Raw genomic sequence first — 26,629 nt, forward strand, 5'->3', positions numbered from 1 at the left:
CTCTGAAGTTTTTTAGTCTTTCATTGATCCGCTTAATTAGTTGCACCCCTATTTAAGGAAGTTACAAACATTAGGCATTGAGGGATTGAAGACATGGGTGCTTTGCCTTCAGCTCTGGTTAGTAGTAACGGAAAATTATTAATACTGATGGGAGAAGAAAGTAAGGAATCTTGACTAATTCTGGATCATCTCTAAACAGCTCAGTGGCCATGTTAACAGGCTGTTTTCTAGATTTACAGGATGCACCGATGCCTCTTGGGTACATTATACTTCTTAGGTCAAGAGGACTCCCATGATGTTCTTCGAATGGCTAGAGTTTTATAGCCATTTGATCACAATGCATAAAAAAGGTTAAAGTGAATATTTTCATCTCTCACTCATGAGTCCTTTAACCACAGGGTCTAAGAAACTCCTGGATATAACAGAAATGGAAGAACCCCATTTAGTCCTATTGTTGACATGCCGCAAAGAGAAAACTATTTTGTTAGAAATAAATCTGTGGGGGCCGGCCCAGTGGCGCAGCAGTTAAGTTCGCACGTTCTGCTTCTCTGCGGCCTGGGGTTCGCCGGTTTGGATCCCGGGTGTGGACATGGCACCGCTTGGCAAGCCATGCTGTGGTAGACATCCCACATATAAAGTAGAGGAAGATGGGCACGGATGTTAGCTCAGGGCCAGTCTTCCTCAGCAAAAAGAGGAGAATTGGCAGCAGTTGGCTCAGGGCTAATCTCCCTCAAAAAAAAAGAAAAAAGAAAGAAATCTGTAGTGGCAGGTGGCATGGTAATCATAAAATTTTGTGGCACAAAGGTCTAATTATACAATGGAGTCAACAAGTGTTGGGGAAAAACAACAGAAAAGCTTTTTATACATACTTTTATTTTATAATTTCTCTCAAGCTCTTATGAACTAATTTGCCTTCCCCACTACTTTGTGAGCAAATTGGGCTCAGGGTTGTTCATCATTTTTGTATCCTCAGTGTCAAGCACAGGGCCTGATTTATAACAGGCACTCTATGGTCTTCAAATGGAATTCAAAACCAAAAGTTTGAAAATAAGTTGTTTAAGACAGTGTAGCTCTTAAATTTTCCTGATTAATACTAGGGATCCTCTCCCCAGAAAAAATGCACAGATCTATGTACACAAAAATTTCAATAAAATTTCAGGGCAGTCATGGACACTTGTCCTCTCTCTTGTCACAGATCTTCTAGGGACCCAGAGATTCTAGATTAAGAAATTCCTAAATTTAGAATGCATAATCACAGAGAAAAGTGGAGGAATCTTTAAAAACATCTCCCACCCCTCAATTTTTCCTTTACAAAAAGCTTGTTTCTTTCATCTACCTCATCCAGAAACTCTTTCGGTACACTGAGGAAAAGAGCTCCTTCACGTTGATGGTGTAAAAATAATTTAAGTAGTTTTAGATTCATTTATAAATTAGATATTTTGCAGTTATTGTAGAAAAATTCATCCTTATAGCGAAAGGTAATTTTAAAGAATGTTTATTTGGCAAATATTTATGGACTATTCACTATGAGTCAAGGACTGCACAGGACAGGGGATAGAAACTGACTCAAAGACATCATAATATGGTGGGGTGCATGCACACGAAACAGGTTATTGGGGTGGGATTTTTGCCTCTGTGTATGTGTCATGAAGACAGTGGTGGGTGGAATAGGTAGAGAGCAACTATAAATTCTGTAAAGGAAGAAAACAAACCTGTCTTCATTCTTTAAGAATCTTTGGCTTTACTATGATCATAGTCAACTATTAACCTCCCATCCTCAGTTACTAGATTATCCATTAGAAGTCTGACAATAACCTCTGGACAAGCACTGGCTGATTACAGATGAGGAGTAAGGCAACACCCAGACTCTAAATGCTTAAACTCTATCCTTGCAGTGTGAGGGAGCTGCGATCATCTAAACAACATTTCTAAGATCCAGTATGTAAACGTTTATTCCATATACATTATTTTTTTTCAGGTGTACGTCGTTATGTATTTCGATTTCTGTGTAGATTACATCATGTTCACCACCCAAAGACTAATTACAATCCATCACCACACACATGTGCCTAATCACCCCTTTTGCCTTCCTTCCTCCCTGCTTATCCTCTGGTTACCACCAATCCAATCTCCGTTTCTGTGTTTGTCTGTCATTTTTATCTTCTAGTTATGAGTGAGATCATATGGTATTTGACTTTCTCCCTCTGACTTATTTCACTGAGCATAATCCCCTCAAGATCCATCCATGTTGTCACAAATGACAGGATTTCATCATTTCTCACGGCTGAGTAGTATTCCATTGTGTATATATACCATATCTTCTTTATCCTGAATGATGTTTTTCTGATGATCATTATATATTTGCTACACCTTAAACTGTGGAGGAGACCTCGGAACTGACCTGGTATGAATGTCTACTCCGAAGAGAAATCCCCTCTGTCACACTCCTGGCAGCCACAGGCTTTGCTTCGATACTCATTAACAGCAGCAGAATGTATTTGGAGTCAACAATAATTATTAGAAACTAGTTCCTCATACTGAACTAAAGCCTTCTTAAATTTTCCAGCCATTTCTCTAAGCTTTGGCTTCTGAAGCAATGCAGAATAATCCTATTCTCTCTCCCATAGGCTTCAAGTATTTGAAAACAGCTATCATTTGTATTTCTGAATTCACCTCCAGGACGGAACTTCCCTAATTCTTTTATGTATTCTCCTCAAGAAGTATTTTCAAAGTCATCACCGTCCTGTTCCTACTCTTCCAAACACTGTAATCCTTGGCCAAAGTCTGCTTAAAATGTGACACCTAGAACAGAACACGATATTCTAGCTGCAACTGATCTTACCACATCAGAGTCCAGAGGGATTATTCCTTTGATGTGGACACATCCTTCCATCGATACACTCTTACAGGCCTTAGTTCTCTCCTCCTGTTCCCCTCCCAAGATGTGCTGAACTGTGGGCTTACGTTGGAATTTGGTCAAATAAAACTGCCAGGTCTTTTTTTCCTGATGGCTATCAAGTCAGGTTTTCCCTTCTTTCACCTTAGCAATGAAGTGTGTCCAATTTCATCTTAAATTTCTCTCAGCACTGAAGTAATTTTTGTTTTAAAGATTGGCACCTGTGCTAATAACTGTTACCAATATTCTTTTTTTTTCTGCTTTTTCTCCCCAAATCCCCCCAATACATAGTTGTATATTTTAGTTGTGGGTCCTTCTAGTTGTGGTAGGTGGGACCCCACCTCAGTATGGCCTGATGAGCAGTGCCATGTCTGGTCCCAGGATCCAAACTAGTGAAACCCTGGGCCGCTGAAGCAGAGCATGTGAACTTAACCACTCAGCCACAGGGCCGGCCCCAGCACGGAAGTAATTTTAAATCTTAATAATATCATATTTAACCATTACAGTTCAGTTATTGGTAAATTTGATGATACCTTCTATGGAATTTCTTGTCTTCATCTAAAGGACTGGAAATTTCCCTCAGTTTAACATGAATCAGCATTCAACTCTCTCAGGTTGTTTCAATAGCCAGGAATCCACCTGGCTAACGATTATTCAGTCAAATCCCCCATCTGAGCCACAAAGACGTCAACAGAGACGTCAAATACCTTGTTGGATTCAGTGAACACCATACTTTTAAACCAGTCTAACCCACACAGTTTCTGTGATGACAAAGGCTAGAGACATTTTATCACAGCAGTACAACTTTAGCTGAGCCTCCAAGCTCTATGAAACACGTAGTCAGAATGGGTGTCAGCTCACGTGAGCAGAAACAAGAGAGCCTGTGTCAGCGTCACCTCTTCCCTTTCCTCGCGCATACACAGTGGACCAGATGCATTGGACCTATATTTTATCAGGAGAGGGAACTCCAAGGGAAATTCAACCAAATAAAAACTCAGAAATCACTTACTGGAGGGTGTGTGTGAGGGATTGTGTTCATTACCTCAATTTTTCAAGAAGTCTTTACAAATACTCCACGTGTAGCATTGCTATGGGTATGCTGGAAAAGGCGACACGACCTTCTATTTAGACTTTATAACCTTCACTCTTTGCCTTGATACAGTTGTTGCTAGATAACCACTTAGGTGGATCTGCTTCCAGTGGAAATTTCTCCATTAAAGATGACTGAAAAAGTAAACTCGGGACACTGTTTTTCAAAGGAAAAGAAAGCATGTGTGTCTTTTTTGTTTTTATTCTCACCAAGCCTTCATAAAAGAAGGCATATTCGACTCTGAGGGGTGATCCAATTTCAGAGGGGAGACACATAATTGTAATAATGTTGTGTTGAGAGAAGAAAGCAGCCTTGGTCACTGCACCTATTCAGACGAGATAGGGTTCCTCTTGTAACACACTCTGGGGCTCAGTTAACTACGCCTATACCCAATTTTGGGGGATTAATATTTTAACGAAATTTCTTCAGAGCATGAAAAATTCTTCTTGTGCATGATAGGAAAGGAAAAAGTGAAATATGGTCATAACCAAACCAGCTGATCCACTGAGGGGGCGGGATCCCTATACATCTTAATTCATACACAAAAGCTAAAGGCAAATGGTAAAGTAGAAAGTTAAGTCACTCCCAGCTAGTTCAGGCAGGTACAAAATCCTATCATTTTTTTTTTTTTTAAGAGCTATTGTCTCTATTTTGGCCTCTTACCCATGCAGTTTGCCAAGTCTGAAGAGCTACAGGCCTCCATCTTTCAGCACGTTAGCTTTAGAAAGGCAAGATTTTGGTGTAAATAGCTCAGGTGGTAACTCTTCAGGATAATTTTTAGTTATTTATCTAGGTAACATGCAACATTTATACCAGAGGGAAAAAAATCTATATTAGGTGATATAACATTATGACTTTTCTTTCTCTTCTCTGTAGCATCTTAAAATTAAACCTTTAGAAATCAGGCCTATTATATATTAACATAAGATGTTTAAGAACTTGCCCTTAGCAACATAACGATACCCCCAAAACCTGAAACAGGCCCAGATCTCCTGGATCAATAACCCAGAGAGACTTTATTACATGTGGCTCAGTCCACAAGTCTCAAGTGTAGGCTGGCCAATCACAATTTTTATGGTTATCCACCATTCCAAGCGCCTCACCAACACCTGAGGCCCCGATCTGAAAAGAAGAACGAGCAGATGAATGGCTTTGAAAAGTAAGTCCTTAGTTTTGAATTGTGCTAGAGAATAAGTATTTGATTTTGTTGCTGTTTTTTGGTAGATTTTAAATACCAGATGTGGACCCTAAATAAAAAGAACACCATAGCTCTTTTGTTCTCTTATGCATTTCAGTTTTAACATTGAAGTATGAAAGAAATGTGAGGTCATTCTCATGGGTAGTAACACAACTTTATTGTGTGCAGCCTTTTTCACACCAAGTATTAGTTTTTCCACGTGAACTAAGTTAAGATTTAAAATGATAAAGTTATTGTTAGGGAGATACATTGGGCAAGAGAAAAAGCTGAAGAGAGTTTTTGTCTGAAACTGGAAAACAGAACAGTCTGGGGAAAAAAAAAGATATGAGAAAAATACCACAGGTTGCTAAGACCGAAAAAACCGCTTTGGGGGAGTTCAAGCCAGGCGATTCTCTCAAGGGGAGGGTGGGATTTCATGTGGATGTTTAACATATTTGCTTGGCAGTAATAATCTTAGAATTTTCTTCTGTGTTGCTCTAGCTCTTGATTTTTCCTGCTGTCTCTGATCTCATTATGCAGCATATTATTTTTTTATTTAGCACAAAGTCCATTTGGACTAGAGAATAGAAAGGTTCTGATTTTGTCCCTGGCCAGCAGTCATACCTCAGGTACACAGTGGGAAACAGTTGGAAGACTTATCAGAGGGCATTCAAAGTTTGTTTTTTTATTAAAACAATTTCATGATCCTGTTCTGGTTTCCTTATTGAGTAGACTCCTAGAGGAAAAATAAGTACTGTGAGTTTACTAGTCTGCTGTAGAATTGGAATTTGGGCCTACAGTAAAGAGTTAAAGAGAGATCTACAAGTTCACTTAAAATAAAAATCACCAGACAAAACAGGCTCCTGGCGAACCCTTCTCCCCATGGGGAGGTTCTGCACGCAGGGAACACCCTGGAGCAGCCGCGCTCCGACGCTTCTGCTGAGGACCCATCCTCTTCTGGAGTCTCAACTCCTCATGCTCCACGTCAGCTTCGCTCTCTTCCTGTGGCTCTCTAACCAGGCGCTCGTGACGTGGGCACCTGCCACTTTGGGTGAGGTGGGCAGTACAGGAGGCCAAGTCCCTACCACTTATTAGAAACATCAGGAAAGAAACACATCCTTGCACTCGCTTTAGTGCTCTAACTGGTAAATGTGCCAAAAGAGTGACGGTCTTGAGCGCTGAAGCAGAAATGGACCTTTAACACAAGATCCAAAATCCTCTAATACAAGACACAAAAACTTGCAATATACATTAGGTCAGTTCAGTTAAAACTCCTAGTTTTTTGGTACTGTCTGACTGGACTTTAGACAGAAAAGACAAACCCGAATGGAAGAACACAATTTAAGTGTGGCAGAAAGGTGGGAATCATAAGGCCTGAAAGGCAAAGATAAACGCATTACCGAGGCATAGTCCATAGTCCTCTGGCCCTGAGCTATGCAGGCAAAGAGCTCGCACTTTACTGAGACAGAGTCGAAGTCGATTCAGGGCTCCAAGAAAATATTCACCAGAGGAATGTGATGATTCATTTATCAGGCCAGAAATCCCAAGTACAAAACTTCAAGATGTAAGAAGGATCAAATTATATAATGTATATGATTCAATTTAAAAATTCTTAGCCCTCTTACATTACATTATCTAGATAATAGTAAAAAATCAAATTACTTTCATATGAAACTTCTATAAAAAGAAATCAAATCCATTTTTATGAAATTTTATAGTACAATTATTTTCTAATGGGTCTTTTCTTAGGTCACAGTATTTATAATTCCATTTACATCTGTATAATTTTCCAAATCGAAAAACAAAAGGCAGTCAATAGAAATCTAAACTTTCATTTGCAAAACTCCCTTCAGTTTCAGGCCAGTAACACATGGAGATGCCGACTTGTGCTCCAGACTTGGACTGCTCCCAGAGATCCCCAGTTTACGGAGCAGGCAGGCCTCGACTCATTAGGAACGCTTTTTGGTTTGGCTCACGTTTCAAGAAATTCTGGAGCATGTCCATGCCGTCCAGAGATCCCCCAGGTTTCAGGATTAGGTTTCTGTATTTCATTCCAACCTAATAAAATAAAACATCATGCCTAATAATTCATGGTTATAGCAATTTTCCAAATCTACAGATGCAAAAGAGAAAGAAGGGGGTAGGGGTGAAGGAAAGGAGCTTTAGCTCTACTCTCTTTTGCCCAGACTACAGCTCTGCAGTACCTATTTACTTGGGTAGCTAAGAGAGCTGGAGTTTAGACCCTCTACACTTCCCTTTATTACTGACTTGTCTCCTTAGATTCTCAGCAGTGAGCTGATGATGTGAGCAAACTGACAAACAAAAAATAGCCAAATGGAATATATAACAGGTTCCTATCTGTTATCCCATCTCAAATGCGATTTCAAAAGGGTTAGCAAAGCAAGTGTTCAAGAAGGCCACAGAGAGAGGATCTGTGTACCCGGAAACGGTGGCCCAGCTACTGCCCAGAGGACTTCTGCTATGTTTTTATGAGGGGCTCGTAAAAAACCTCTCCTCCTTATAGACACGGGTAGGACAACAGTACATGTCCCATGGTGTAAGACACTTCTGGGGGCCAGAGCTGGGAAGAAGGACCTCTGCAAAGTTTTCTCTAGGGATGAGGTTGGGAATTTTTAAACATATTGCAGTTTCTCTGCCTTCATTTACATAAACACATGAGCAAATAAAATGAAAGAAAACAACTGTAATTCATTATCAGCGTGATTCAATATTTTCACTTCCTTTTCATCGTCCTTTTAGGGAAGCATGGCAGGACAATTCAACAAAGCATAATTCTAAATATACACATAAAATAAGTAGTTCACAGAGTAACACTCTTAAATTTATATCCATGATATCATCTGATCAATACGATTAATAGTCTTTTTGAGGACAAGAATAGCTCGAGAATTTCCAAGGACAAAAGTAATCTAACCTTTGACTTATAACAATGATTCTGGTTGGTACAACCGTCAGAGGTAAGTCTAGTCAAACGGCTACGGAAAATAAAACGTGGGTGCACGAAATCTACCAAGTCAGATATAAAACTATTTAATGTCCTACAGGGTTATAAAATCAAAATGTTTGGGGTTATCTTTTGGTTATAAACAGAAATCATCTGCAACTTATTAATCATCTACAGGCTAACATCTAACTTCACAGCGAGGGCCCTAATCAGGAGTAAATCACTAGTCAAACAAAGTTACTTTCTCATAAACTCCAGAGCAGCCCTGTCCAATAGCAATATGATGTGAACCACATTTTTAACTTTAAATTATCTAGTAATCACATTAAAAAAGCTTAAAAAAAGCAAATAGGTGAAATTTAAAAAAATATTTCATTTAAACCAGTAGTATATCTACAGTATTATTTCCACATGTATTAATATAAAAAATTATTGAGATTTATTTTTTTGTTGTAAGTCCTCAAAATCTAGTGTGTTTTTTACATTTATAGCACATAATTCAATTCTTTAGTTGCACTAGCCACATTGCAAGTGCTCAACAGCCACATGTGACTATCATTTTGGAGAGGTGTAGGGCCTAGAACACAAGATGATTCTTAGAAGGACTTAGACGGTGTTCTAGTATGACACTGAAAGGCACGTAGTAATCTTGTTGCCTTATTTACAAGTTTTGGATAAATTTTCTTAAAAAGGGAGGGCTTGCAATCGCTGATATTTGACTTCCTGAAAACCCTGGTAAGAAGGGCTTAGAGCTAGACTGAATTTTCTTTAGGAAAAAAAAAATATGTCATTTCTCGTTTGGTCTGCAGCAAATCACTACTGATACAATCAATCTAGAACCTAAAATGTGAGTGATGGCTATTCTTTTCATAGACTTTATTATTCTAAGAAGCAACAGATCAGAGCTCTTGAGCCCAACTAAAATTTACCTCCTTTCTTTCACTGTCCATTGTGTCTGAAGTTAACCAGTGTTAAATTAGTTGGGGGGGAGGGGTAAGGAAGGACTGTGCTCTCTGGGTGTAGCAGTATAGGGAGAACTTAGAAAATGTGCATTAAATGTATGTGCAGAATTATAAAAATATTTTAATCCTTTTATTAGGAAAAAATTTAAAATATATACCAATAGCAGAGACGACAGTAAAATGAACCTCCATGTACCCATCAACCAACCTCAATAATTAATATTTATCTGCAGAATTTCTTTTCTTTTAATGATTGGCACCTGAGCTAACATCTGTTGCCAATCTTTTTCTTTTCTTCTCCCCAAAGCCCCCCAGTACATAGTTGTATATTCCAGGTGTGGGTCCTTCTAGTTCTGCTATGTAGGACGTGGCCTCAGCATGGCTTGATGAGCGGTGCCATGTCTGCGCCCAGGATCTGAACCAACAAAACTCTGGGGCGCTGAAGCGGAGCGCGTGAACTTAACCACTAGGCCATGGGGCGGGCCACTGCAGAAGTTGTTAATGCTCAAGATCTATTTATTGAAAAGACGTACTTCATTCCACAAATGTTACAGGTACATTAATGAAAAGCTAAATAAAGTAAAAAGATAAGTCACCCAACATGCTGATATTGGACAGAGTATTTTCATTTTGTGCAGAGAACCACAGTTCTCGGTAACAAAGAAAAGCAGGCCTTTGAGGAGCTGCTCTGTTGTGAAGGGCTTGCTCACACCCCCTCTGGACGGCACAGTCAGCGGAGAGCGGGGCAGCGCTCGGTCTCACAGCGCACGGCTCGGTGAAGCCCAAGTTCTGCCCTGCTTATAGCTCCAAACAAGTTGATTCAATTTCCTGAATTACAGAGCAATGGTCTTTTAATAGTTTCATTTCCTTTGCAATGAAGTTTGGAGAAGAGTGTAAGAGTCATTTTGGTAACAGGATCTTGCTTTTCTTTAAAAAAAAAAAGTTAAGTGAATTTTGGCGTTTTAGGAAGGGACTGGGCTCTCTGGGCAAGAGTACACGGTCTGGGAGACACATGCCACAGGTGCAAGAGTCTTTGCCATAAATTGTTCTTCTTTGTTTATGTAATAAAGAAACTTCAGCTGAGAAGGAAAGCAGAAAGAGAAGCTCTAAGATAACCACTGAAATTTTTCATGCTAAAAAATCCTCCAGGAGGATGTGCATGTAGAAGAGCTCCCATTAACTGTTCTGTGAAGGACAGTCGGCGTCACCTCTGTGCTTTTTAATCCTGGAAGACTAGAGTGTATCTTTTGGCAACTGTTCAGGTTCTCTCTAACAGTGATGTTTTCTAAAGCAAGATCAGGAGTTTTGGAGGCAGGCCCAGCTTTGAATCCCGGCTTCGTCCCCAGCTATGTGACCTTGGGAACACACCTACCTCACTTGGTTTAAGGGGAATCAGAGGAGAGGATTTCGGTACACAGCCCTCCCCCTAGTACACTACCTGGCGTATAGCGTATTCAGTAAACCTTAGCAGTCACTGATCCCTCTTTTACTTTCCTTTCCTTTCCTCTCACACTGCCCCTAAGTTCAGTTACTCATATATAGCTGAGGGAAACAAATGCATTCCTGGTTGGCATTTTCTTAAAATTAGTTCTGTCTCCGAATAAAGCTAGAAAAAAGCACAAGAGATTTAACCTCCACTATTAGTATGAAATAGGATATACAACTCAGTAGGAATATTAAGTAGGAGAGAAAAGGCGCTCATTTTATCTAAGAATATATACCCTTCATTTGAGGTAAGATTATAACAGCAATCACAATTATCTGAAGGAAGGATGCCCGTCACCTATCAGTAATGAGAATATATAAATGGGGAACAGATTGGGTCTCCCGCTCTCTCTGACATCATCTCTGAAGCAGCAAGGCAAGCTCCCACTGCCTTCCAACCTGGTTTCCCTCCCTCCCATTGTGCTTGACTCTGGGGAGTGGAGCCAGAGTCGTCTCCTTCCTACACCAACAGGCATCAGGGCAGAGAGCAGCCACCCAAGCACAGGTGGTGACGATCAGGCACCTGACAGGCCCACTAGCCAGCTTTAACATGGACTTTGAAACCTTTCCTTCTGTAGCCCATCTGTAAATGCCTTCCCAACAGCACACCCTTTGTTTTCTAGGCGTGTAGGGAGGATGTGGGTGGAAAAAAAATACCTTTGACAACAACAAAGGAGGAGGGAGAGAGTGAAAGACTGGTGCCGGCAGTCAGGGAGATGGAAACAAGAACGGTGGGAGAATCTTTGCCTCATTAGAGGAGGTTTTCTGGAAACCTGAAACAAAATTTCAATTTGTGAGAACAGAAGGCTAAATCTTTATTTATGGGGAGGGAGGAGATCAGGAGAAGAACAGGTACCCTGGGTAGCATGTATTAGTGGGGTAGAGGTGTGGAAGCAGATGGGGGAACTACCACTTAGGTCCAAAGAGGTACCCATATGGAACAATAATAACTAAACGTAACAGTTCTGAAGCAGAGGAGGAACTCAAAGATGAACAAAACAGTTCCTATGACAGGGCCTTACAATCTAGCAGGGGAGATAAAGGAGACAATCAACAAGGCAGATAATTAGGGCACTAAGAGGAACACAAAGAAGGGCTGAAAGAACACAAAGGAAGAAAAACTGCTTCCAGCTGGTTGGGCTTCAAGATGTAGAAGGCGGGGGCCAGGAGACATTCCAGAAGCAGGCTGGACATCAAGCCCATTCCCTTCCTTTACACCTTCAATGAGGCAACATCTAAGGCTGTTAGAAAAGCTTGATGCATAAGAAAAATCAGCTTTGGGGGGCAGATCTGGAGGGCTGACGTGGAATTTAATTCATCTGAAGGACCTTCAGGAGAGGAAATGTCATATCCTCCCTTAGCAACACAGTATAGCAGGAATTGGGCCTAGGACTCTGGGGACCACTGGAATACTTAGCTTTGTATTACACATTCTCTGCCAGGTAATTCTTTTTCATGTTTAACCAAGACTCATCATCTTTCTGTGTCTGTTATTGCATATAAAGATCTAGCTACTTCCTTGTGGCATTACAGATTGAAACACAATAGCTGCACTCATCCATCTTGACTGTCTGGGTATTCCTGCCCCCTGTGATACTTGGTTGCATTTCTTCTTCACTGATGGAAAAAACAAAGTTTAGCAATTTCTCTAAACGTAAAAGATGGAGATAATTCCAGCTTAACAATATAATTGCTTTGAATCCACAGTGTCTATTACCTCCTAGGAAATTTTCCCACAATGAAGCAGCCTTATAAAAAGAAATGGCCCTAGTTAAAATGCCCTATTTTTTTCAACCCTATGATTAGCTGTTGGTTCTGAAACTACATTTGGTGACCTTAAAGATATCCTTAAAAAGAGTGTCTAGAGCTTGCTGGAAAAGTGTCATCCCAAGCAGTTCCCTTCTGTAGTTATTTAAGAGATCAGTGGGAGAAGTAAATAATATGTCTAACAACGAGACAACTTCTCCATGTCCTACTGGAAACAAAGACCTTCGATAATATTTAACAAACTAAACAGTTAAGATGTCATCCCTATTTACTAGAAAACTACAGAAAAAACCAGAGGCGGTAGACTTTTAGGCCATTATAGGTAAGTGGGCAGTTCTAACACTTTGCTAGAGGCCCTCAAAACAACATGAAAACAACTGTTCCATGAAATAGTCTATGGCTAACATTTGGTATTCAGAAGACTGCTGGCTTCTGTTTGTATTATTTTCTCCCAGTGACTAACATGCTTTCTACAGGTCTGCCTGCTGAGATCTGAAATGGTTCTCAGAGTAGACCCTGAGCTTTGCAGGACGGCAAGAGCTTACAGAGAGAAGGCCCAGAGACATTTTTTTGTTGATACCAAAGACCGTGACCAGCAATGTCAACAGTACGTGATCTTTCAGCCTCCAGCCTCTCTAAAGCTTGAGGACTCAGAATAGCAGGCAGTGACTCCTTGAAGGGACATCCTGCTATCTTCTCAAAACGATCCAAATACATACTAGGGAGGGTGAGGCCTTGAGACAGCAAAGTCTGCATGATATAGTGTGATTGCTCTGACTCCCATGACCTCTGATCATAGTTAGTATTTCTTTATACCACAAAATTCTTTCTCTTCATCACAACATAGTTGTAATAAGGACCTGAAAGTTTTTGTAGAACAAGATTGCTGTTCTAAAGTATTAATTTTTAATAAGTAGGTATTTAAATTTTGTACATCAGGTGTTACTTTAGAGCAAACATTTATAAAAAAAAAAAATTTAACCAAACAAACAGTACACTGTAGGAGTGAATAAAATGGTTATTTAAAAAGCTGTTCCAGCATCTGCCACTACAGCGGAAGCGTGTGAGGGTGCAGAGGGATTCTCCTTGGCCACTGGAGCCAGAGTCACTACTGTTGTGACAGCAGGAGAGCAAGAAATGAAATGATATTCCAGAGTATTTAATAGGAAAGAAAAAAGAAGGAATTAAAGCCAGCTTCAGGGTGTAAGATGAGCAATAAGACACAGCACTGCTGAATCCAGAATTTTAGTAAAACTGAACACTGTTTTTAACATCACAAGGCAACAACTTTAAGTTGCTGGAAATCTTCCTTTCTCCAAGTTCAACCCGGCCCCTCTGTCTAAATTAAGAATAGTCTCGGCCTGCCAAGTTGTGAAGCTTGAGAATAAGAGGAAGCATGCAGAAGCATCATGGCAGGGAGTGCTTCTGCCGGACTGGCAAGTTCCTTGGGCTCCACTGGGAACAGTACTTTGGCTGTTACCTTGACAGCTGAAAGAAGAGAGGTAACAGTGCTAAGTCCTGAGGATGTGGGCATGTGAGTGGAAGCACAGAGGAGGTGAATGAGGAAGCTTAATCAAATGAAGGATGGTAGCATTTATGCCAGGAAGTCTCACCAGCTAATAAGAGCCAGTTACAGGTCATAATTATAACTTTACATATCTAGACCTTGTGTCTCTTTAAACATTGCTTTTGGATTTCTAAAATAATCCATGCTTTATGTAGAAATAAGGGAAAGCTCCATAAAAAGTACAGAAAAATATTAAATAACCACTTATAAACTTACCATCCAAAGAAAACAATTGACATTTTGATGTACTTTTTTCCTAAATATACATTTAAAAATAAAAATTTGTATCTTATGCTATAAAATATTTCATAACCTCATTTTTTTCACTTTGTGTAATAGTTACATTAAACATTCCAGACATCAAAAAAAAAGCTTATCGGGGCCCAGTGTTTCGTTGGTTCGAATCCTGGGCGCAGACATGGCACTGCTCATCAAACCACGCTGAGGCAGCGTCCCACATGCCACAATTAGAAGGACCCACAACGAAGAATATACAACTATGTACCAGGGGGTTTTGGGGAGAAAAAGGAAAAAATAAAATCTTTGGAAAAAAAAAAAAAAAGCTTATCGAAGCCTTTCCCCCATGCCCAAGTCTACTCTTCTGTTCAGAAAATGGAAAGGTCACTTTTGGTCTGGATGCTCTGGAAGATTTCATCCATGAGTGGCCATCTGAGTAGGGCCTTTAAGAATGGTAGGAGTTTTGAGAGGCATAGACAAGAAACGTGTACATTTCAGCTGGAAGAAACAAAAGGAATAAATTTGTGAAGGTGGAAAGACCTAGGGGAACACACAAATTTGGCTGACACAGGGAGTTCTGGGAAGCAAGGGAGGGATTTGACTGCTAAGCTCAGGGTTGTGAACAAAGACAGGAATAACAAAAAGCAGGAAGTTAAAAAAAAAAAGGTGGACGAGGGCCTTTGGGAGTTGGCAAGTGGTCATCAGTGGTAACTTTGAGGAGATGGGAACTTTCCCGTTCAATTGGTGAAAGCAAAAGCCAGGAAACAGAGGTCTGCAAAGACTGTTTCTTACACCAAGAAATTAGATTGTGAAAAGAACACCTGAGTAGTAGCACTGAGGTTATCAGAGTCAATAGAAATAACTCCAGTTTTTTTTCCAAGAGGGCAAAGCAGTAAGGCTTGGTATTAGAGACATCTCCTCTCAGACAGGAAGAAAGTAGAAAAGCACTGACATAGAGAAAGAGAAAGAGAGATGAAGGTGCTCACTCAATTCTCTGACTTTTCTTAGTAGAGAGGAGAGATCATCTGCTGAGGGAGGAGAGAGCAGTGGAGACTCGGGAAGTAGAGCAGGCCTGCAGAGTAACACTGGGCGCCCGATTTAGGTTGGACAGCATGACTTTGTTGTGGAGCATGTTAATGGAGTCATTTGGTCTTCCCCAGAACACTCTGAATCCCAAAAGCACCATCTATCTCTAAATGACATGGTGGAGGAATTCAGGGCTGGGCACCGGCTGAAGGTCATGCAGAAGTCAGGGTTCATGAGAACAACAGTGGTTGACCATTGTAAATGGGTTGGCCAGGGAATGCAAAGAGACTTAAAGGGCTCTAACAGCCTGGGTACAGTGGGAGGGAAGATGGGGTGACTGGGAAGGCTAGTGTATAGAATGGAGGTGCCCTGGAGGTGGTGTTTCTTTCTTTGGAGGGGTGGAGGTGGGGAGGATGGTGGTGTAAATTACATCAGCATATTTCAGTGCATCTGTGCAAGACGCTACGTAATCCTGAAACATCAAGGTCAGGGAACAAATCAGTTGGTTAAAACAAGCACAGAGAACCTGATTTTGATAATTTGTTCTTCTAATTTCTGAATCAAACAGAACGGAAAACACAATGGAAAATGCATCGGTCCTAGAAATAATCTGACAGCTGAGTCTTCAACAAGAGTGGAGATTGGGGACTGTAACTCAAGAAGGCTTGGCTGGCAGCCACCTGGCAGTCAAGTCACTGAACGCGGAAGGGAATGGCTCAGGTTAATGAAGCAGCTTAAATTACTTAAAGGCATTTAGGTTACAAACTATGTAGTAGGTGGGGTATGCCAGCCACAGAAAAGGGTGCCTCCCACAGAAAACGTACAAAGAAAACGTGTAGAGAATATCAAAACATAAGCAGACCATTTATATCAAGAAGCTGTTTACCTTTCTTTCCCACCCTCCTATAAAACTAAACATTGTATGGCACATGTCAAAACTAGCAGTTATAAACGCTCAAATGCATAAACAGAGCTTTGAATTTTAATTATGCAATATATTGGAATGTTAATAAGCAAGAAAATGCAGTGGGTTTTTTTAACTTACAGAAGCAGAGTTAATCACTTGTACACTGCAACCTAATGATGTATGATGATTTGAGAAGATGCAAGACTTTAAAGTTAAAAGGTGTTACCAAATCTCTTACTCTAAAATCTAGGTGTAATAAATATTTTACACTAGGAGTTAAAGGGAGGGAACAACTATAAAATTAACAAAAGGAGAAAAAAAAATACAGTACCTCTGGATTCATTATCCCTTCTTTTTTAAAACAGCTGTAAAACATGTCCATGGAAAATACTTCACTCCAAAGATATCCATAATATTGGCCATCATATCCCCCTGCCAAGTGTCCAAAAGTAGCTGGCATATTTGTGCCTTTAAGGAAAGATACACTTCAATCAGTGTGATGGCAAATGTTTATCAGGTTATCAGCTGGCTCAGGTTTCCCTATGGGGAGTGCAGCTGTGGGAGGAGAGAGTGATAACACCTCGCCTCTAGGACTCCCTGGGTTTACCTGTGTCCTTGGCCAAGATGTTTACAAACTTCTCTCCTACTACGGCTCAGCCTCAGAGCTGGTTTCGCCTCAAGCTCTGGAATGCCCAACAATAGTTTCAGAGGCTTTGTCCACACCCATCAGATAGCTCAGGGTTTCAGAACCCCTCAGTCCTTTCTCAGCCCTTAGACACATATGTGTCTTACAAATACTCTAATAGTAAGCCTATTGTTTGTCACAGCTCTTTATATCTAAAATGCGTCAGAATGGCACTTATTTTAGGTGCATGATTACTGAAAAATAACTCTTTACTTGAAAAGCTAAAAAGGTTTCACCAACTCAATCTTCCTCTAGGGCTACTTTAAAAAGGATTTTGTCAAAGTGGCTTGGGGCACAGAGTTGCTCTATGGTCTACTACAAACAGATCACAAAAGGAAGTGAGAAGCCTGGATTGACTCAACTGACCACTCTGGCTTGTATTACCTCTACAAATGTGACTGATTCATTTACATTTCCATTCCCTTGGTGGAAAAAAGTCATGCTACCAACTACTTATACGACTACCCGTTGGCCTAAAATACATAAATATAAAAGTAAACACACATGTGCACATACCTACCTACCCACCCACCCACATGAAGGTCAGAAATATCAGGTTAGAAACTTCTAGTCAAACTGCCTTAACTGATCTCAGAATCAGAATCAGAATCAGAAACAAGAAACAAGGTAGAGATTCGTGATTCTCTCTAAAATTGCCCCTTCTGCCAATTTCTTACTGAAATCATAGGGAGGTCATGGTGCATACAGGGAGGGCGGAGCCAGGTGGGTGCGCCAGATGTGAGTGGCTTTCTCTGCTCCTGGGTGGAGGCCAGTTGCTCACGCCTGATTACACTAAAATGCTGCAAAGCTTGAGCCACCTTTCCTTCAAGCACATAAGGACAAAGTATGCTTATCTGAAAGTCATGGCCTGACTGAAAAAAAATCAGCAACAAATTAAATTAGGTAGTCGGCCTGACCAACTCTACCTTCACTGGCAGTCTTAGGAGTACACCCTGTGCTTCACAGGAGAAATGAACTCAAGTCACAGTATTTACATACCTGGAGTAGCTGCAACACCTAAAATTTCTGCGCAATATTTGGCATATTCACTTGCAGCATCCAGCGATGTGTTGGTATGGAGAGACTGATCCACTTTGCTCAAAACAATCTGGCGTAAGGTAAGAAGACCTAAGAACATAAGAATGTTTGGGCATGTTTTGGAGAAAAGAAAACTATGTGTTCTAATGTCACAAGTTCATACATTTCAAAACTTATTCCTGTAGTACTGATTACAAAACGGGAGCAAGACATTTCATTCTATTTAAGATTTAAAAGGAGACTTTCTTTTTCCCTTGGACACAATTTCAGGATTCAGGATACCAGTACATTTAGTGGTCTTCCCTCCCCATATTAGCATTCTATGGGGCACTATCATTCTTAATGGGGAAATAAATACTAGAGAAGAAGATGGCAGCAATTCTCCGTGAAGCAATTCGAACGTATTTTGCTTTTCTAAAACTACAAGCCATACCTGTGTTGACCCGTCTAGAAGCAACAAGCTCCTCAAGCACATCACCCATAAGAGGGCTTCCGTCTCTGTAATGCTTTGACAGTCTCCGGAGGGACTCAACGTCCCACACCCAGTTTTCAAGCATTTGTGAAGGCACCTCTACAAAGTCAGTTTCCACATTTGTTCCACTAAATCGTGCAAAATCCGTCTAGAAAGTAAACAGAGAGGTCTTTTTTTTTAAAAAAACACTGAAAACTAGATATGTGATGAATTAAAATTAAGACTCTTCAAAACTTAAAGTCAGAATCAGAGTCATCTGCCCTTTGGTTTTTTTGTTTGTTTGTTTGTTTTTGAGGAAGATTAGCCCTGAGCTAATATCCGTGCCCATCTTCCTCTACTTTTTTTTATATGTGGGAAGCCTACCACAGCATGGCGTGCCAAGCGGTGCCATGTCCGCACCCGGGATCTGAACCAGCAAACCTCAGGCTGCCGAGAAGCAGAATGTGCGCACTTAACTGCTGCGCCACCGGGCTGGCCCCTCATCTGCCCCTTTGAATGAAAGGTTAGGATAACCTCAAATTTAAATGAAAATAAAATACAGCATGAAAAACAACCCCCAAATACTCTATATTAAAGTACTATTTTCTTCTTTTGAATTATAAACAAACTTGGAACAATCATCAGGAATTCATAAGTGTGAAAAAATCAGTTTAAGCTAAAACAAGGCTTAAGATTTGAAAGTAAAAATATTTCAAAAGAGTGTTCCATTAAAAGATCCATGATCTAAGACAATTTCTCCCTAGCTCCCCTTTCCGTTTGCGTATTTTTGTTTACTCAATACAAGCCTTTCTGGGGCACTCATCACCCTATTACTTAACTATCGAAGTTTTAGCCAAAATCAATGAAAGTTAAATTACAACATTACAGACAGATGTCCTGTGGGTGTGTGTTTTGTGTTCTAAACTTTAAATAAGTGGTTCTGAGATAACCATGTTGTAGAAAGCCTCAGTTGCGCCTCTCAGACTGGGTAGAAGATGCTACCTGAAAACAAGAAGCCACGTTAGTGGAAGTTAGGGCTGTGTATTAGTTGGCAAGTGGAATGAGTTAAATGCAGCCATAGGAAAAGAAAAACAAAGATTTACTCAGAAGTTAAAGCGCCTCTCATAAAAATAAAGGACTTATTCTGATGGTCTCGGTTAAGAGTTAAAAAAAAAGAGTTTTTTTCTTTAAAAGGGAAAGTTTAGTAAATTGTTGAGCCAGATGTCAGAAACGCTCTTGAGCAGAAAGGTGGGAATTCACTAGAACAGGCTGGTGTTTCACCCTCACACCGTGCACAGAACGCATGTACAACCGTCTCTGGCAGGGGAGATGCAGCATTCACCCAACTGGGCCGTCTGCAGAATGGGGGTTATCGATCTGTAGGCTTTCCTCGAACCTCTGTCCTGTTTCCCTGTTCAGATGCTTTGCATCCCAGTCTTCTCTCCCTGACTTCATCATCCCTGGGGCTCTAAAGGGTAGGGAGGAAGACGGACTTAACCACCGAGACGGCAGCAGACGGGACGCTGAGTCGGCAGCAAGGAACCATTCTGCTTTTGGCCCAGGGCAGAGGCACAGATGTCAGTGCCACCTCACAGTCTGCCTTCCTCTCGATGCAAAAAAATGCTTTGCTTGACTTCCCGTTATAATTGCACTGATTCTAGATAGGAAGAGCTGCAAATACTGAAGGGCCAACTAAGGGAAACTAAACTCACTGGGCACTGGAATCAGCCTCCTCTGTTTGAGGACATCCCAATACAAAATTCCTACAGGGAAAGAGACGAGGGTCCCAACAACCTGGATATTTTGCTTTCTTCTGGTATATAATCTTCTAAAATGACTACATCCTACATTATAGATAAAAAAATCTTACACGATAATTATAATAGCCAACATCTATTAAGATTTTACTATGTCAGGCATTCTGCTGGACTCTTTACACGGATTATCTGATTTATTTTTTATTTATTGAGGAAGATTAGCCCAGAGCTAACTACTGCCAATCCTCCTCTTTTTGCTGAGGAAGACTGGCCCTGAGCTAACATCCGTGCCCATCTTCCTCTATTTTATACGTGGGACGCCTACCACAGCATGGCTTTTGCCATGCGGTGCCACGTCCACACCCGGGATCTGAATCAGCGAACCCGGGGCTGCTGAAAAGCGGAACGTGCAAACTTAACCACTGTGCCACTGGGCCAGCCCCCTGGATTATCTGATTTAAATTCCAAAACAATTGTGTGAAGCACTGTAATCTCCATTTTTGAAAAGGAAATTGAGGTATATCAAGATTAATGGTAGACTTAAGATTTGAAACTAAGTGGTCTGACTCCAGAACCCATAATTTTAACCATAAATGCTATAATGACTCTCTCTCTCACAGAAAAAATTTAAAAAAAAAAAAGGCTAAATTACAATGTTACAAAGTGACAAAATCCTCTTGGAAGGGATCTAAAGTAGAAAAGCCTTATATTAAACTCCCCTTTATGTGTAGAGTAAAAGGGAGGTCTCAGTGTGCTTCCTTAGAAATCTGACTGCCTCTAAACACTGGAGTATTTTTCAAAAATCAAATATGAGGCTGAGGTGTGAAGGCCAGTCTTTGTAACCACCTATCCTGGACTTGGGATTTTGTAATACTAACTGCATAATTTTCTAAAGATTATTGTTTTTAAATAAGTACTAACAGAGCAAACAAAGGCAAAAATCACATCCTCATCTACCAGTATACAGTATTTTGACAAAAATATAAATTTTATATATTGTGCTTGAGTGAACATTTTTTAATTGGTATTTGCAGATGAGGGGGAAAATCAACCCCAAACAAAAATGAAAAGCATGTGTCTGTTTGGTGGTGGTGGCAGTGTTTCAGAATCTAGAAAAACACGAACAAATGAGTAACTGAGTTAAACTGAATTAGATAAGAATTAACACAGTTACATCACAAAGAGTAGAGAAGAGAGGGCTTATTCTATCCAAAGCTGTCCTGTAGAGCGGAGAGAGCACATAAATGAATGAACAGATCAACAACATCTTCTAAAGAGCAAAAGGAAATGTTTGCAAGGAGTAAAGGCTAAAAATAACTCTACTGCTTACTAATTTCCCGAAAGTCAGTCACGCTGTTTCTCTGTGTGCCTTTGGGCAATATCATTTAAATATTTTTCAAATGAGGAGGACAAAGAACTTACAAAATTCAAAAGCTCAACTTCCAGCAAACAACTAAATTCTAAAGAGAAAGGAATCCAGTCAGCCAGTGTGCATGTCCACACAGAAACCACGGGCAGGACTCAGGATCCTGCAGCCTGATGGGAGCCTGACACACAAAACAGCATGGCTGTTGAATTATTACTCACTGTTGATCAGCCAGCAAATACTACTCCCCAGTTTTAAACTGTGGGTTCCAAAGAACCCTAATTAGTACTTTATATAGTTTTCAATATAAACAATTTGAAGGTGTCGAATATCCTAGCTTATGCGCCATAGTAACTCTTGATGCTAATATACTTCCCAGATAAAGCAGAATACTGTAAAATAAACACAAAATTATCCAATTAACAAATCATTTTGCAGGTGACACTTTGAAAACCGTTAGCATATTATTGCTGCAGGAAATATTTTGACAATAAAAGCCTAGAAAACAATGTATACTTAGATTCTTGTTTAGTTACAAGTTCTTGAGAGAAAGAAAGTTGTCCAATGATGAGATTTTTCTTTATTATCTTTTTAAACAGACAACAGGATGCCTAACATATACTCCAGTATGGATTTTTGCAACAGATGATTTGATGCTATAGAGATTAACTTCTCAACTCATAGAATACAGGGAGAGTTGGAGCAAAATTATAGGAACTGAAGCTCAAAAAGTTGCGTGAGCTTTTGTTGTATTTAAAGACTAAAGTCCTATGGGTTATTGTTCTAATTCACAGACTGGTTGCTTTTAGTGGTTACAACTAAAGTGTTATTTTCATGATAGCAACACCCAACTCAAAAAAAGGGAAGTTGCTGAGATCAATAAGTGTATTGTATTTAGGGCAAAGAACAGGCTTCAGGAGAACCGCCCTCAGCTGTCTGGGGTGATCGCCTATTGATTTCTTAGCAGTCATTCCACATCCTGACCTGTGTGATCTACCCCCAAATCCAGGGATGGTGGAGAAGTTTACACAATAAGGCATTAACAAAAGAAAAGTATCACTGCCTCCTAGACCTTGCCATAATTAGAGCATTGAACGTCATACTTTTAATTTTACATATACCTAGCCAACACTGGAAGTAATGACAGTAATAGAGGTTGGCCCGGTGGCGCAGCGGTTGTGCATGTACGTTCTGCTTCTCGGCAGCCCGGGGTTTGCCGGTTCGGATCCCGGGTGCGGACATGGCACTGCTTGGCACGCCACGCTGTGGTAGGCGTCCCACATATAAAGTAGAGGAAGATGGGCACAGATGTTAGCTCAGGGCCAGGCTTCTTCAGCAAAAAAAAGAGGAGGACTGGCAGTAGTTAGCTCAGGGCTAATCTTCCTCAAAAACAAAACAAAAGAAAACAAAACAGTAATAAAGAGAACCTGAATAACACTTTGTTAGTTTTCCTATTAATCTTCACAACAGCCCTATAGTTCAACAGGTCAGGATCACCACCTCCATTTAAAAGACATGTGATACTTCACATAATCTGCAGAATTCCTGAATACTGCAACTTAAATTCACAGGCTTACCTCCAAACTGACTATAACTTCCTGATTATTACTTCTTATATATAAATTGCTTCTTTTTACATGAAAACAAATAAAAGTACTCATTCAAACTCAAATGCTAAGAAGGTTAGCAAGTATGTATGCCTTATTCACCAGTGTATTTCCAAAATCCAGCACATGCCCAGAAAGTTGCAGATGGTCGATAAATAAACGTGAAATAAATGAAGCTGTAAGGAGAATGTTTCTGTAAGAAGATCCAACCATAAACGACTCTAAGAGATTTTCTCTTATCATACTTGACCTGACCTTGTAGCCTCCAATCTAACATCACCTCTCTCTTTCAATACTCTCTCTATATATATATTTTGAGGAAGATTAGCCCTGAGCTAACTACTGCCAATCCTCCTCTTTTTGCTGAGGAAGACTGGCCCTGAGCTAACATCCATGCCCATCTTCCTCTACTTTATACGTGGGACGCCTACCACAGCATGGCTTTTGCCAAGCAGTGCCATGTCCACATCTCGGATCCGAACCGGCGAAACCCGGGCCTCCGAGAAACAGAACGTGTGCACTTAACCCCTGCACCACCGGGCCAGCCCCTCAATAAGTATTTAATTTGTATCTTTTTTCTTAATAATATTCTGTTTTAAATTTTAAAAATTTTGCATTTCATGTCCTCAAACTAAACTCTAATATTCAAGATACAATCTTCTTTTTCTTTTGAACCCCACCCTACCATATCTAGTATAATATGTCACACGATAATCAGTAACTCTGCTTTTAAGGAATCAACTGAAAATTTTTTCTCTTTTAAAAATATTTTTCTAGTTATTTTTAAAAAACATAAGTAGAAAATCCAGTAAGCAAATGAAAGAAATAAGTGCATCCCCAAACAGAAATAAACAATGTGTAGATTACCACTTTTGGTTTACGACTTTAGTATTTATTTTATGTACAAGGGTGTATGTATAACAAATAAATAAAATAACAAAAATGAGATCCTGAAAGAAATCACCTCTAACACTGGTGTTGGAAACTATAACAGGGTGCAGGGTTGGGGGTAGGGAGCACAGGCTACAAGGTTGTTGATAGATGTTCACTGTTCTTCAGGACTGAAATCTAGAAGGCCAACTTACACAGAGGGAAATATGGAACTAGATAAACTCATTCATTCCATACAGCTTACATGAGATTGATTTAGAGGGAATGCCATTCAAGAAACTTAGGAGAAATAAGTCTGTCCAACAAGAATACACACTTGGTAGTGGGAGGGCAAAAGAGGGCACATGTGTATGGTGACAGATGGCAACCAGTCTACATGGAAGTCGAAATACATTGATGTACACCTGAAGTTTATATAATGTTATAAATCAATGTGACCTCAGTTAAAAAAAAAAAGCATACATACTTGAGAGACCAAATTCAGACCACATGACATACTGCTGTCTCCAGTGCCTGGCTTGAGATAGCAAAGAATGGTTATACGCAATCAAGAAGAGTGGTGAAGAGCATGACAGTCAGATCTTGGGCAAATCATTTAATCTTTCTAAGTCTCAGTTTTTCCCACTTGCAAATGGGGGAAATAATAGTATAACAGTATAATGATAGAAGTAATTGGTAAATCTACTTCAGAGAATGCTTATAAGGATAAAATTAATGCATGAGTGTAAGGCACTGAGTATAGTGCCTGGCACATGGTAAGTGCTCAATAAACCTTAGCTGCTATTCATCTCCTTAGCGTGCCCAGTTTGCCTAACCAGGTGTGGTCTGGGCTGGTCTGACCAAGCTTGTCTCTGCTTCCTCCAGGTATCTGTTCCTTCGTGTTAATGCTGAAGATCAACATACCCACATTTCTCTCCAACTAATTTCCCACCACTCCCAATACTCTAAGCTGCTCATTCTGCTCCAGCTTCAGGAATCGACTTCTAAATAGGCAGTAATTGTTAAAATAAAACAAAATAAACAAAAACCTGATGCTTTCCCATCACCATCCACAGGTCTTCACCCCAAATCCATTGAGGGTAAGCATTTGTGAATTCTCTTAAATCTGAAGCGATACTACTTTACCTCATGGTGGCTTTTTTTCTCCTCTTAAATTATGACTTGCGTGCTACTTATTGATCCCAAAGGGTTGGAATATATATAAGCACAGTTAAAAGAATACCTCGGGTATGCACAGCACTTTATATGCCTTCCCAAGTAGCTTTTCACACGTTATGTAATCTCACCAGCTCCCCGGGAGGTAGGCATGAGAATTGTTGTTGTCCCTATTTTATGAACAAGAAAAATGAGATGGCTCAAGGAGGCCGAATAACTTGCCAAAAGTTACAAATACACAGATGATTTTTAATTCAGTGTTCTTGTCCTAACACTACGGTGCCTTCCTGACTGATAAAGGGGACATTTATTTACAACAGTACCTAATTCAAAATCTTTAAAGCAGACAAGATGCTCTATTAGTCTGATCAAATTAACAGATTGTTTGAAATCACATAATTTGAAGTTTTCCTGCCCTTCCATCCCTTTCACTTTTAATTAATAAGGCTTTATCGTGGTTCTGATGTATTGCTTTCAAAAAGTTATATCGAAGAGTCCAAAACTCATTACTGCTCTTGATGCCGGAACCAACACAGACATCACAATGGAGACTGTTAAAAGACATTACTCTTCTTTTCTACATAAGTTCAAAAGGCCAGTGATTACTGACAGCCCAAACCACAATAAAGCCATGAAACAGGAATAGATACTAGAGACACCACCTCTTGATTGCCGTCTTCAAAATTACCTACCCTGTAGCGTAAACGTGAGAAACTATGAGTGAAACTCAGCTCCTGAAATGATGAGATAGCAGAAATAACGAACTAGTGCATCTACATGTTTGAAAACCGGATGTTCCTGCCAGTACATTTACATATTACTATGACATGCTCTAAAGAGCTCTTCTGGTCACCAAACTTGCAAACTGCCACAGTGAACTCAAACACTGAGCTGCCATATCTTAAAACCAATCTATTGAATATGTACAGCCAATTTTTAATTTCACTCTATATATCTCAGATAATTCAGAAGTCTATTGAACATAGAAGCTATGAAACTCCTTATTCACTACATCCAGTTTAGTTCAGTACAAGTAGTTTTGAAATTATTATAAAGCAGCAAATATATGGATCTGTGCCTATTACTTTTAAGAAAAAAGTAGCAATCACTGGTTCCAAATACAGTTTGACCTTAAAAGTTCTTAAAATGTTACAGGACATTTGAAAGGACTAATAGACAAATAAGAGATTTTTCAAAGATAATCTCATAAAGAGACGATCAAGCAAGGGATTGTACTAACACACTACTCATCTGTATGACACATTTTGTTTTCATGAATGAGGTCAGGCAAACTCTGAGACTTGAAAGTCGTCCACTGTTTCAAGAGAAAGACACCAAACTGATAAATGGAATACATATATTTATATATATTTATTTATTTCAGCCACGAGTCAAATAGCCCTAAAATGACACAGTATTATGAAAATATTTTCCAGTACCAAGTGGCTATCTCAAACAATCAAAAATAATGTAAGAAATAATGAGAATAACACAAAGTTGTGGAGCACTGCCCTACGAAGACATGGAAAACATGTGATATTAAGGTTATAAGGGGAACTGTGTCTGAAAACAAGAACAAGCATCAAGAGCATTGAAAACC

General features: G+C 39.9%; 1 protein-coding gene across 1 annotated transcript in view; it reads right to left on the bottom strand.

Annotated features, from left to right (window-relative positions):
• Positions 1–5,316: 5,316 nt before the first annotated feature.
• Positions 5,317–26,629, bottom strand: part of NLN (neurolysin) — a 90,721-nt gene continuing 69,408 nt past the window's right edge. Inside the window, exons 10-13 of the mRNA XM_005604217.4 lie at positions 18,236–18,422; positions 17,764–17,892; positions 16,411–16,547; positions 5,317–7,221 (exon numbers count right to left, since the gene is read on the bottom strand). Of these exons, the coding sequence (XP_005604274.2) occupies positions 7,087–7,221; positions 16,411–16,547; positions 17,764–17,892; positions 18,236–18,422 (588 nt within the window). The 3' untranslated portion in view covers positions 5,317–7,086. The remainder of the gene's footprint in view (positions 7,222–16,410; positions 16,548–17,763; positions 17,893–18,235; positions 18,423–26,629) is intronic.

Source organism: Equus caballus, chromosome 21 (genome assembly GCF_041296265.1).
Source record: "Equus caballus isolate H_3958 breed thoroughbred chromosome 21, TB-T2T, whole genome shotgun sequence".
NCBI lineage: Eukaryota > Metazoa > Chordata > Mammalia > Perissodactyla > Equidae > Equus > Equus caballus.